This window comes from Diospyros lotus, chromosome 13 (assembly GCF_014633365.1).
Source record: "Diospyros lotus cultivar Yz01 chromosome 13, ASM1463336v1, whole genome shotgun sequence".
Taxonomy (NCBI): Eukaryota; Viridiplantae; Streptophyta; class Magnoliopsida; order Ericales; family Ebenaceae; genus Diospyros; species Diospyros lotus.
Window position 1 is genome coordinate 32,034,941 of NC_068350.1, and position 14,532 is coordinate 32,049,472.

Below are 14,532 nucleotides of genomic sequence, written 5' to 3' on the forward strand. Positions count from 1 at the left end.
ATATAGAGTGTCTGTCATATATATATATATATATTAGGGTTTCGGAAAACTCTCGTCTCTGTAGTGAGAACGATCCGACCTTCTATTGCTATTCTTTCGTAGCTCTGAAGAATCTCAACTCATCAATCTGTAGTTTTCTCATATCTGCGTACATACTGTTTCTCTTGCTCTTCTATATCAGTGTGGTATATATATATATGTGTGTGTGTGTGTGTGTGTGTGTGTGTATGTATAGGGGAAGATTTATTGAAGCTTGAGATTGCTGTGACTGAATTAGGGTTTTTTTTTCCCAGCTGGTTAGGGCTGAATTAGGAAGAAAAGTTTGTGGAAGAGGAAGATGATGTGTGTTTTGAGGGGGAAAATTTGCTGAGAGTTTGATCTATCTTGCTTGGGTTTGGGAGAGAGATGGAAGTGGGGAGGAGGATATCGGCCAGCCCACGCGGTGGGTTGAGGAGGCGAGTCTTGGCGAATAAGCGGCCTCGAGGAACTGATGGATTGATGAACAGCGTGAAGAAGCTTCAGAGGAGAGAGATTTCTTCTAAGCGTCACCGTTGCTTTTCCATGACCAATGGTCAGGAGAGGTTTCGCAACATGCATTTGACGGTTCGTTTCATTTTCCCTTTCCCTTTCTGATTTATCTTTCCGCGCTGCTTGCTCTTCCTTTTCTCGGTGTGCTATTTCCGTTTTTAGGACTTGGTATGAGAAGTGTTGTGGAATCGAAACATCGCTTAGATTTAATTTATATTGCTTTTTAAGACGGCCTCCAAGGTTTAAAACATGGAATCAGTCTCCATTCTTCTGGTAAGGATGGGTGCATGTTGGATTTGGACTACCCAGTTTACTTACTGGAAGTAACAATTGGACATTGATATGCTTAAACTAATGTGGTAACACTTGTTTGCAAGAATGAGAAAAATTATATTTTCGCAAGGTCCACAGATTGAAGATCCATTGCTGAACTAACTTATTTTTGGTTTTAACATTTTAAAAGAAGGAACCAATCTGAAGTGCTTGTTGGCAGGTAAAGGTTGTACCTCCTTTTAGTGCTTCAATCCCTTGCACTTTTTAATGCTAATAATTTCATTCAACAAACTAAATAGTTGGTCAAAATCCTTTTATTTTGGTTCCCAAGATAGACATATTCAATATAACATGCTATATCATTGTCCCTTTAGCATGTGTGAATTTTTAAAGACCCTTATTCTAGTGTTTTTAAAGGTGTTAAGTGCACTCAAGTGCAAAGTCCCCCTAGAGCTTAAGTGCGAAGAGCAAGCATGTGCTCAATCGGAAAAAAGTGCAAATATTAGAAAAAATAAAGAGATAATAGTTACAAGCTCCTCCCGAGGGAAAACTGCATTCCAATTCCTACGCGCTAGAAAGTGGTGCTTTGGCATCTTGGAACACCATAGAATGTGCCCCAATTCGCCTAGATTGGAGATCCAAATTAAAGAGAATGGTAGAGACAGATGTCATAGTGATTGGTATCGTTGTGTTGTCTTTGAGGCTGTTGTGCCATCTCAACTCAATAAAAAATATCTAGAGTGAGAATGAGGGAGGAATAGAGGCAAGGAAAAAAGAAAAAAACACTAGAACTACGCTTTGCACTTTATTTGCGCTTAAGCTCACTTGCTACAACACCGTGCATGCCCAATCGAAACAAAGTGCAAAATTAGAAAAAAATAAAGAGATAATACAATAGCTACATTAATTACTAGATAATGCTATCAAGACAAAAATTCATGCTAAAAGACAATATTCTAAAATGCGCTAGGCGCTAGTCGGGTGCTAGGTTGGGGCTAGCGCCTAGGAAAAAGGTTGCTCGTTGCTCGTTAGGGAACATTGCTGCTTGTTGCAGCAAGCTTGCGTTGCTGCTTGCTGCAGCAAGGAGCAATGTTTTTTACTTTTTTATCGAAAGCAGAGGAAGATGGATACATACTGGAGGAAGACGAGATCGACGACGAGAGAGGATGACCAATAGATGAGATCGACGACGACGAGAGAGAACGACCAAGAGATGAGATCGGCGGTGACGAGAGAAAACGACCAATAGATGAGATCGGTGGTGGCAATGAACGACCAAGAGATGAGATCGGCAGTGGCAGCGAGACAGAGACAAAGAAACGACCCTCGACGAACGACCAGAGAGAGAAAGGGAAAGGGGAAATAGGTCGACCCAAGTTGCGCACGACCTAGGCAGCCCAGGCCGCGTGTGACCCAGGCAGTTAGGCATCGTTGTGGCCTGATTAATCGAGTCCGGCGCCTAGGGGTGCCGAGCAACCCTTAATCGCGGCGGCCAGTGGCCACCTAATGCCTAGGCGGCTGCCTAGGCTGCATTTTCAAACACTGCTAAAAGATAATAAAAGATGCTCTTTTAATTCATTTTCAATGATTTATCTAGATTAAGAAAGTCTTCTTCATCTTTGGAGTTATAGTTATCATCTTCCTCGTTGGTGCTATCTAATTGACCTTTTCAACCAAAGCTAGCTTTGAACTAGAAGTTGAAGTTGGTGTTGCAGTTGTTGCATTGTCTCTTTTGTGATCTAATTTTTATTTTGGAAATGTAAAGTATTACACTATTACTTAGTTCTTAATTGTGAACATAATGGATTATGGAGCATTTATTTATAGTTTGTTTTCATTTACTATACATTGTAGTTTTTCAAGTAGCATGCAAACTAAGCTTACCCCTCTCAATCACAAAAATAAGAAGGGACATACCTCATTATTGTACTCATAACTATACCATGACCTAAAACAAAACTTTGTGGGAAAAATGTAAGGATGAGCAGACTATCGGTTTTGCTGAGAAGGCGGACATTGTTTTTGTTGAATTTAGTATTTGTTTGCAATGACAATGTTACAATGGATGCATGACTACAACCAAAGAGGGGGGGGGGGGGGGGGAGAGAAGGCAAGGTAGAATTAAAAGTGAGATTGTACGTAATAAAGTTGCAATGATGCCTATTGAATATAAGATGGCGAGACGGGATTAATATGGTTTGGACGTGTAAGAAGAAGACTAGTGTACACATCTACGATATGAGTGGATGGAACGAAAGAAGTTTGTAGTAAAAAGTGATGTCAGGACTCGAAGGGCTTATTAGGGCTAAAACAGTAATTAGCCTATTTTACATTTTACTTATATTTTCCTCTAGTATTTTTCTGTTGGGTTGTTATTTTTGTAGAGTAGCTATACAAAGCTACTGAAGACTGTTTGTAGGATATATTTTTAATGATAATTGAATTCAACCATTTCCTCCATATCAATTCTCTATCAATTTCCCTTTGAATTCTCTCTCGATCTTTCTGATTTCTCTGTAATCCTCCCCCAATTCTTGCTATATTTCCCTCCCTTTCAGTTTGATTCCCCCTCGATTTCTTCCAATTTCCTATCAAAACCCTAGGCAAACCCTAGGTACATGACAATTTGGGATCAGAACTTTGGCAATTCTTATCCGAAATGTGAAGGCTAGGCAGACTAGCAGGTTTTTTATCGTCGATTTCGCTGCTATCACTTCTATAGCAGTTCCTTAGCTTTAGGTTTCTTGTACTTGTTCAATTTCGATTGTTCGGGGTGATTTACCGTTGAATTCTAACAACAACCTCCAGTAGCAGATTCGGAACGAGCAAGCGTCTCTCGGATCAAATTTCAAAGGAGAAGCAAGAGGATTGTTTCTCGTCTAAGAATGTTGGTAATTTTGTTTGGAATTGAAGATGAGCAGGCCACGCTGTTCCAATTGTAATTCCGACAAACTCCCTAACCATGACAATTCTCTACGGTTTCTCTATGATCAATTTTTGGCTGATTCCTCAATTTTGACTTTCCTAGTGGCAGAATTTGCTCTAGGTTGCAGAATCTTCTCTAGGTTGCTTCATGAGTCCCAGTGACGAAACTAGGGTGAAGTGTAAGAGGAATTAACGATTGCTGAACATCAGAGTGCGGTTCAGTCTGGGGAAATTTTCGGCTGACTTGATTGAGTTAATCAAGTCCAAAATTGGAGGCGAAGCGGATCCAAATCTCGATGGATCTAAGTGAAGCAGATTTTAGTGATTGTGAGCCAAGGCAGAGATAAGTGAAATTTCAGTGATCACGGATCCTGATGATTGGCGAGTGGTTAAGGCACGGCGTGGAAGTAAGTCCAGCGGTCTTGAATTTGTAGTGATGACAAGAAGACGCAAGCGAGTTTGATAATCGGCAAAACCGTAGCATTAGGTTCGGAAATTGAAGGCTGTTTTGGCTACGGACGCAAAGCAGGAGGGCGACTGTGAGAAACAAGTTCTTGCGAATTGTAGGCTCTGATCGGCAATTCAATTGCGGATTAGAGGTACTGAATTCGGAAGAATAGGAAGCTGAGCCGCAATGAATTTGATACAGAACGGGAGGATCGGATCTACATGCGTGGCCATATGCAATTGATTTCAGTGACAAACTCAGACTTGATAGGAAGAAGAGTTACGCAGCGGAAGTTGCTTCAGAAGCGAGATAGTGGACGGTGATTGGCTGGCGATCAAGAATTACTTAGATCCGGTGAGTAGTGAAGGCGCCACAATCCTTGGTAGTAGGTTTGGGAGTTGAGCAGTGAATTTTGACGATATACAGTAAGTTTTTACAGAGATTGGCATCATTTTGGGACTCGTTCCTGCTAGTCTTGTTCGACATTTTGTATCTCCATGCACGGTGGCCGAACGATTCCGACTCTGCTGGGGCTAGCCTTAAATCAGTTTGATTTCAGCAAACCCATTGCATGTGATTGAGGTGAAAGGCAGGAGCAGTCGGGTTCGGAAATAGTAGGCGAAGCAGATTATTAGAAGGCGGAATTGTAGCAACTGATTCTTAGCTATTGCATCGTTACTCAAGCTTTGCGGCTTGGAATTGGGATGGTCAAACCACCGCAGGTGACGAAATGGATTGGGCAGTGATTCTTGAAATTTCGGCAAATTCAAGAAGTTCAACGAAGAAGAATCGGACCTGAAGATTGTTCTTGGTGGCGACTAAGATCAAGTGATTATCGAAGGCAGCAGCAACAGCTGAATTTTGGAGATTGGTCTGAATTAGAGATTAAGGAAGATTGTACAGAACCATAACCTATGGAAAATCAATTTTATGAGGCTGTTGATCATTTTAAGCTGTGGAATTCTGAAACTGGGGAATATAAGGTCACGCAGAAGGCAATGATCCACAGCGGGGAGGATAATACAGCCAACAAAGCAAACATGCGTTGGGGACTAGCTGCCTCTCAAGAAAGAGTGCAGAGAGATTTGGAGAGGCATCAGAATATGATGGAGCAACATGTCCAGCGGATCAACAATATGTTCAATATGCTGTCACCAGATTTTCCTTCCCGGGTTGCTGATCCAAGTTTGCCCAAACATGGCACCCTTCCTATGACCTATGGCTTGCAAGAGGCAAGGGAACTACAAGCCTTGAAATCGGAAATTCAAGTAAGATGTTCATCTTCCCACACTTCCAATCATACTCCAATGTCTAGGGAAGGGGAGATTAGGTGGACTAATCTTACTGGAAATTTACATGGCCAATTTGGGATGAAGAAGAACATGATTAAGGTGACTGAGGAGTTCAACAAATTAAGTCAGGAAGGATCGGTGACAGATTATTGGGATAGATTTGAAGAGTTAAGGTCTCTATTGTGGAGTGATCAACCAGCTCTGATTGAGCACTATTTTGTCTCAAGATTTGTTAGTGGCTTGAAGGACAAATTGAGGTCAATGGTCAGGATGATGATGCCGACAACTGTGAAAGAGGCAGTCGAGAGAGCAAGGCTACAGGAACTCGCCTTGGAAGCCATTTTTAGAAAGCAAGAGTTGCAGCCTAACAATTATATTAAGGGCAACCAACTGATTGAGGGAGCTTCTAAGACTGCAAATTATGACCAGCAGGAATCTAAGGAAAATTTGGAGCTGGACCGGCCAATTAAAACTAAAAACTCCAACAATAAAGAGAGATTGAACATGGATATTAGCAAAAATTACAGCTTATATTTGCAGGAAACTGATGGAGTAACTTCAGAATATGAGGATGACGCTGCTGATAGGTTCCATGCCAATGATGAAAGACAGCCACGTAACGAGGACTTGAACCAAAGGAAGAAGCAGAAGGTTGAGGACTTGCACAATCCTGCAGCCGCTGTGAGTGATAGTCTTGCTGTTTCTTCAAAGGGTGCTTTAATTAAAGTTAATGGCCATTGGAGTACAATTCAAGGTTGGTTAGAGATTAACGAAGGCTGCTTGTGCTTGGAAGAAATTTTTGTTGAGGGGAACAAAATTCTTGTTGTTTTGTTTATTCCTCTTTTAGTTGGAGAGCTGCAATGCTGATTCAGATTTTGGCTTGCAACGAAGTTGGAATTCCTTTCTATGATTGGAAACGATATGGTTGTAGCTATAACGGATCAATTGGAAGCATTCTCAATGGAAATCAGGATGAGGGGGATGGCTGGACTTGCTGTTGCAGCAAGTCATAGTACTAATGTTTTTGAAGAAAAAGACACGAAAAATCAAAAGAAAAAGAAGATACGAGATAAGCACAAGAAAAGGCGAAGAAGAAACCAGATTGCTAAGGCTGGAATCGGCTGAGGAATGGGGTCAACAACTATCAATTCTTGGGGACAAGAATTGTTTGAAGGGGTGGGGATTGTCATGACCCCAAGGAACCCCAAGGATATATTAGCAATACATGTCATATGTTTTCCTTATTAGTTGCATTAGTTGCATTTTATGTTGTTGTTAGCATCTTCAATTGTAAGCCTATAAATAGGCTTGAGTAGTTAGAGAAAGGGCTCAATGAATGATTTGAATCTCAATTCCCTCTCTCAATACTCTCCCACAGCTTTTCTCTCTCTCTCCCTCAATTCTGTTCTGTTCTTCCTTTCCCTCCCCTTTTGCTCTTCCTTCCTCTTAATTCTTATCCAAATTCTTTCCTAAACCCTAGCTAAACCCTAGGGTCATGACACAATTCCTAATTTTGATGCTCACAGATAACTATTGTCTGGGTTTTCGAAGTGAGTCTACATTTCTCAATTGCAGCATCTAGAGGTTATTGCAGATTTTTTTGCAATAGAGAATGACAGTTGACCTGTCTAGGACACATTAATTGCAGTTAAAGATGTGTCTACGACATCCTTAATTTCACTAGATGGTGATGAAATATCAAAGGAAGTTGTGGTCACAGTTAGCCAATCCTTTGGATTCAAATTGGCCCACATCGAAGGAGTTGTGATGGGGAAAGTTGGTGAGAACAACAATCTGCAGGTTTCAGTTGCTCACTTTAACCAATGGAGAGATTGATTTTGGTTGTGTTTCAGTCGAGGTGTACATGAGAGCTATTGCAAATTTGTTGTGCATATAGAGGTTTTTCAAAATTTCTCCATCCAAGCTGTGGAAGAGAAGGAAAAAGCATATTGGAAGCTATAGAGGTTTGGCATTTCTTGGGGACAAGAAATGTTTTAAGGTGGGGGGAAATGTCCAAGACCCAAGGGTTTACTAGGGCTAAAACAATAATTAGTCTATTTTACATTTTACTTGTAGTTTCCTCTAGTTGTATTTTTTTTTTTGTTAGTTTGTTATTTTTATAGGGTAGCTATATAAAGCTACTGAAGACTATTTGTAGGATATGTTTTGAATGATAATTGAATTCATGCATTTCCCTCTCATCAATTTTCTCTCAATTTCCTGCTTAATTCTCTCCCGATCTCTCATTTATCTATAATCCTCCCCCAATTCTTGCTGTGTTTCCCTCCCTTTCAGTCTGATTCCGCCTCGATTTCTTCCAATTTCCTATCAAAACCTTAGGCAAACCCTATGTACATGACAGGTGAAAAAAGAAAAAACTATAGGAACATCAAAAAAACTTGATGAAAACCCTTCAACATGATATGGGATATAATAGCCTTATAAAGGATATGACCATGAATGGAGATGGTTCGAGAGCTACAATTCATGTACTGGACCCCATCTAGTGGGATCAATGCTTGTTGTTAATATTATGAGCTCTTAGAAACTTATTCAAGACTTAGATTTGCCAATATCTCAACACTCCTCACCCGAAAATCAAGATAATAACAGAATATATTTACAGCAATTGTAAAGCAGAAAGTAAATGAAGGATTAGAACAATCAAACCATCAAAGAGACAAAGAATTATCTTGGTTCGGATTGCTTTAAAGCAATCCTACATCCAGCCTTCTATCCGAGAATAAATGCACTAGAAACCAGTTGAAACAAGATACAAGAACCTCCTTTCTCTCCCTCACACAAGTTTGCTGCACTCTTAAGAGAATACAAAGACTAATTTTATCTCAAAGCTTTTCCCTCTCTCTCTCACTATCTTGATAGCATCACTTGCATCTAGAGAACAATTAGAATAATTGAGATGTTATATCCGATTGCTAGCACTCGCCTCCTATTTATAAACTATAGGGAGGCGGCAATTACAAGGGATTTAAAAAACTTAGCCTCTACAAAAGACCAACATACCCCCCATAATAAAATAACTAAGTTATGTAATCTAACTTAGTATAAAAAACAGTCAGAAAAATATCTTCATTCTAAACAGGTTCTTCTCTTCAACTTCTAGAGCTAATCTTCCATGCAAAAACCCAACACTTGTAATTGTTGTTAATACTTGTTTGCTTTGCGTATAAAGGGAAAACAAATAATAAAGTTACTTCATTGTGACTTGGTGTAACATTCCATTTAAACCATTTATTTGCAGAAGATATGTGAAAGATAAAGAGGGAAATTGATCCTTAAATTGTGTAGCATTTGATATGGAAAGCCATCCAGCCAGAACTCTGTCAATCAATATTCATTTTTGTCTTCCTTTCCTTTTTCTTTTTTTGTTCTTTTCCTCTTCTGAAAACAAAATCTGCTTGCTCTGCCAGCATCTAACATTGCTTGTGACTGGATATGTTTATGGATGAAGTGTGTAATAATTTGCCTGTCTCAAGTAATAATATTAACTTTTTAATAATTGTCTGTTATGCAGGTAGTTCAGGAATAGGAATGCATGGCATGGCTTTTGTAATGCTAAAAATTAACTCCTTGTCTTTTATAATAGTGTAGATAAACTTTTACCTCTTTTGGGAAGATTTTTACACAAATAGCTAAGTTGCTTGTGCAACTATTCTTGGATTTTTCTTTCTTTTTTTATTTTTTTGATAGGTTGATTGTCTGCTGCCACACCATCATTATTTAGCAGTAGAAGATGTGATTTTCTGGAGTTATATGGTGCATGACTTTTTTGCACTTGTTATTGTTTAAAATGTCTTTAAGATTTGAGAAGTGAAGGCCACGTTAACCACCGTTACATTAATGGAATAGCATTGAGCAGAAAAGTTAGGATTTTTGATAAACAGTTTCCTTCTCCATTCATTAATATAAAAATGAACATGTGGTTGGCCCCATCCCCATCCTGATCTTTTACATGCTTAAAATGTATCCGATTCCATGTGCTTTTCAGCTTTAACATTTCCATTCATATTTTTGTCAGGTGGAATATGATACTCATGATCCGAAGGGCCATTGTTCACTAGTTCTGCCTTTCTTGATGAAGAGGACAAAAGTTATTGAGATAGTTGCAGCACATGATATTGTCTTTGCTCTTGCGCATTCTGGTGTTTGTGCAGCCTTTAGTAGAGGTAGTAGCACCTCTATGCCTTTTGATGGATTTTCTTTCATGTTTTTGCCCCTCGAGGTTGAAATTGTTTCTTTAACATGATATTTGCTGACATTATGAATGCAGTGACAAGCCGGAGGATATGTTTCTTGAATGTTAGTCCTGATGAAGTCATTCGAAGCTTGTTTTACAACAAGAATAACGACTCACTCATAACAGTTTCAGTTTATGCGTCAGATAATTTTAGCTCATTGAAATGCAGATCCACGAGGATTGAGTGCGTTGACCTTGTCTCTGTTGTTTTTGACTGATTATTTTCAATAGCATGTGATCTGCATATTATATAAAGTTACTTCCATTTAATTCTTTTCAGATATATACAGAGGGGTAAACCAGATTCAGGGTTCCCTCTCTTTGAATCTGAGTCTTTGAAGTGGCCTGGTTTTGTGGAATTTGATGATGTTAACGGAAAGGTGCTTACATATTCTGCACAGGATAGGTATAGTTTTTTTACCCTTGTATTGTCTCAGTTAGTGTAAATTAACTGCCTAATATGCTTGTAACATTATTTTTGGTTGTTTTTGTCAGTATATACAAGGTGTTTGACCTAAAAAACTATACAATGTTGTACTCTATATCAGACAAACATATACAAGAAATCAAGATCAGGTAATCTGTCCTCACCCCCCCCCCCCCCCCTCTCTCTCTCTCTCTCTCTCTCTCAAACACACGATATTGTTTCTTATATTTGCCATATTGACACTGCAACACTTTTTTCATTCAGTACCCACACAAATATTTCTTTCATGACAGCAAACTTGGTGAGAGTAAATTGTGACCAGACCCAATCCAAAAATTAAAAGGACAATAAAATAAGAAATTCAGAGTGCATATACTCCACATAATGTTAAAAGGACAATAAAATAAGAAATTCGGAGTGCGAATAACTCCACGTAATGTGATGAGACACTGACATGTAATAACAACAGTTTTTTTATTTTTTATTTTTTTTATGGTTGAACTATGGAAATAGGAAGAGCCATTCCATTTAAAGTATTCTGGTGGATAAACAATTAATTTCTTTTGAGTCTCTATTTGGCTGACCTATTGCGATTAAGGCTTGCGATAATAATGGTTTTCTCGCGGTAGCATAATGATTTCTTGAATGATTTTCCATTTAAATTTTGTTAATATCCTTAAATGATTTCTTAACATGTAGCCTGTTGGAATCCGGAAATCAATCCCTGATTTAGAGAGAATGATTTAAAAGATTAAATCCCCAAATTAAATGAGTAATCAAAGGAATTATCTTAGGTCAACTTTTTTTTTTAGTTTTTTGTTAGTTTCCTAAATCCTAAGTTTCTTATTCTTGTATTTGGTAGTTTCCTATTTTTGTATATCCTAAGATAGAAAGATCTCTTGTATATATGTATTGTACACCTAATTGCTGGAGGTAAGAAATCAAGTAATTTCTTTCAAAATTATTTCTTCATGGTATTAGAGGTAGACTCGACGCTAGTCTGACATTCAACTCATCAATCCTTTTTCGAACTACAATATCAGTTCTTTATGGTAGAAACTAACTCTTCTTCGGCTGACTCTTCCATTTCTCCTATTATTTCTACTACTTTAGATTCTCATTAAATCACCCCAACAGCCAACACAAACTCAACAGAACCAACTTTTGTGAATGGTTCCAATTTGTGTTGCTTGTTATGAAGGGAAAGGGCAAAGTTGTATATTTGACGGGTGTTATCCTATGCCACCTTCAATTGTTGCTAACTATTCAACTTGGGTTGTCCAAAACTCTATAGTCATGGCATGGCTCATTAATTCTATGGAGCCTAAGATAGGACGAACCTGTCTCTTCTACAGAACTGCAAAGGAGATTTGGAATGTTGTGCAAGAAATTTACTCAGATCTCAAAAACACAACCTAGTGTTTTGAAATCCGTTTTGCCCTTCGAACTACTAGACAAGGTAACATTTCGATCATCAAATATTATAATGTTTTAATTGAACTTTGGTAGGAGATACATCTTTTTTATGATATTAGTTGGCATTGTACTGAGGATAGTATTAAGTACACTAAAATGTTGGAGAAGGAAGGGGTATTCGATTTCCTCCATGGCCTCAACAAAGATCTAGATGAAGTTGTGGTCGTTTCCTTGGTACCAAACCTTTTCCTTCCATCAAAGAGGCCTTTGCTGAGATCAGACGCGCGGAGAGTTGCAACAAGTAATGCTCAATAGCTTTTCAAACCCACCCTCTGATTTGGGATTCCAAAATTTAGCCTTGACAGTCCATCGTAATACATCTCATTCAAAGGATTAGAAACTTAAAGATAAACTTTAGTGTGATCATTGCAATAAACCTCATCATACGAGGGACACATGCTAGAAACTTCATGGTAAACCTATAAATTGGAAGCCAAGAAGCCAACGAGAACAATAGAAGTCGTCATATACAACTGACTTAGCCATCATCTTTGGAAAACTAGATACTATATTTATAGTGGAATAGATGGAAATTTTACGACAGCTATTGAACAAGTCCAAAAAAGCCTAAGGAAACTGAACTTGCCCTTCAAACTAGTACAACCACAGTTGCTCATAGAGGTAACACTCAATCCACTTTATTATGTCAACCACATTCTAGCAACTATTGGATTGTAGAGACTTGGGGCTTTGAATCATATGATAGGCTTATCCAAATTCTTTTCCACTTACGAAAATTGTGCTGAGAATATTAAAGTTGCAATTGTTGATGGGAATGTAACTGGTGTGGCTAGTCGAGGCACTATTTTTCTACTTGGATTAACATTGTTTTCTACTCCATATTCCACGTCTTAAATTCAATCTCCTTTCTATTAATAAATTGACTAAAGATCTCAATTATACAGTCACCCTCGCAAAATCCACAAACCACGAAATTAGATCGAAGAAAGAACACAAAACAGTGAGTTAAAACCAAAATGATAAATCGAAAACAATGTAAAATAACTCCATGTTGTGCTCTGATGAATCACCGGTAATGGAGGAGATGAAGGTGGGGCTTCAAGGCTTAGATTGATTGGTCCCAAACCCACTAAGGTAAGCCAAGAATCGGTCCCAAGGAAAACCCAAAACTAGCCTTTGATTGAACTCGAATCTGCCCAAATCGAAAGAAAATAACCCCAAGCCAAGAATGAGCACCAACAGCCACTCGATTTCTCCTCTCCAGCTATCTCTCACTCACTCTCTCTATTTTCTCGCCTGTTCAAAAAACCACCCTCATAAACACAATATATGTATATAACCTTCGAAGAACCAGATAGCCTCTCACAAAGATGAGGATAAGCTCCCTAGGTATCCGGAAGAGATGAGATGAGGGTGAGGGAAAAAAGGGGAGAAACAAACCTAGATTTGAGTGGTGACGACCAAGTCCTCCAGCAATGGGGCCAAGCCCGCTTTTCTCAAAAACAAGATAAACTTACTTGAGCCATCTTCTTATTGGGCTTCTTGTAAGTGGGTTTGGACCTCTCTTTAAATCTATCAATCTTGGGTCAAAACCTATGATAGTTTTATACTTTCTCGATCTTACCATCATCACCTTGGACTTGTTGGGCTGCCAAATATTTAAATCAAGTATAACTGAAGGCAGTTGGTTCTTGTCTCCAAGAACTTCCTACAATTGGTCCCGTTTCTTCACCCAATCCCGACTTGCTCTTCTTCTTCTTTTCCATCTCCCAATCCTTCCATATGTAGTAATTGTTTCCTACACTTGTGACCTGGGTTAAACCATTCTCCCCATTGGTAGCACAACCTTGCTTGTCTCCTTTGTTCCATCAAAAGAGACTTGGCTGAATTAAGGTTACCATAAACCCTATGACTTGGATTTCCTTCTAGTTGTGAATTGTTTGTAGGATGAATTTCGATTAGGAGCTAGTGTTTCGTCATAAAGGCTTCCACATGCAGTGAAGCACCCCTAGCTACTTCCTGCACTGTCTTAGGCTTAACATCTTCATTGTAGGCCTCAAGCCAATGATGAAGCTTGAGACGAAATATTCCTTGGTCATGTGGGGGTTACAGCTCAGCATGAGTGATTTCAACTCCTCAAATTTGAGTTGATATTCTTGTACTGTCCCATCTTGTTTCAACGTATTAAATTCCTTTACTACATCCATTATGCCACGGTCTCCTAACCCCTTACACAAATGTTTAACAAATTCATCCCAATTGCAACCATCCCTAACTTTGGACCATCCCTGGAACCACACATCTCCGAGATCGTTTGGATAGGTAGATGCCAGGGTAACCCTTTGGTTATCGAGCACTTGATGGATGTTAAACAATTGCTTGCACCGCCTCAGCCAAGATCTAGGCTTTTGCCCATCAAATAGAGGCAATTGTAGTTTTGGCACCGGAAAAATGGATTGGTGGGTGGTCACCTGTGTCTTGTCTCTTCTCCACCACATTTTCTCCCACAGTGGTCGGTTCAACCACAAACTCCGAGGATCCTGCCACCTTGTGGTTGGTTCCAATTCCCTGGAGGGTTGGTTCCAACCTATCTTTAGGGGGAAAGTCAGGTGAGATCCTTACTTGATTCTGGCTAGAGAACATGAGCATGAACTGTTGCATTTGCTTACGGAGCATGTTGCTCTACTCCCGCATCTCCTCTTGAATTCGATCGCACATATCCCTACAGAATCGATCTACGACATCGTCCAGCTTCTTATCCACCACCATTCCAATCGTCTCCTCCATGGATCCCATACGAGTCTGCATCTTCGCCACCATCGTTGTCACTTGCTGCCACCATCGTTGTCACTTGCTGCAACTGAGACTTCATTTGTTGCTTCATTTGGGTGTCGTTAGCCATTGGTGGTTTGATCGCTTGAGAGATCGTTGGCTAGGAACTTGC

At 39.3% G+C, this 14,532-nt stretch overlaps 1 protein-coding gene across 6 annotated transcripts in view; it reads left to right on the forward strand.

The window, feature by feature from the left end:
- Window positions 1-14,532, forward strand: part of LOC127789133 (uncharacterized) — an 87,339-nt gene continuing 72,807 nt past the window's right edge. The window contains exons 1-6 of one of the 6 annotated variants that reach the window (XM_052317924.1): window positions 1-148; window positions 294-603; window positions 9,506-9,653; window positions 9,758-9,908; window positions 10,005-10,130; window positions 10,220-10,300. In XM_052317924.1, the coding sequence (XP_052173884.1) occupies window positions 406-603; window positions 9,506-9,653; window positions 9,758-9,908; window positions 10,005-10,130; window positions 10,220-10,300 (704 nt within the window). In that variant the 5' untranslated portion in view covers window positions 1-148; window positions 294-405. Of the gene's footprint in view, window positions 186-293; window positions 604-9,505; window positions 9,654-9,757; window positions 9,909-10,004; window positions 10,131-10,219; window positions 10,301-14,532 lie in introns of all 6 variants that reach the window. The other 5 variants (XM_052317920.1, XM_052317923.1, XM_052317921.1 and 2 more) reach the window with 5 other exon arrangements.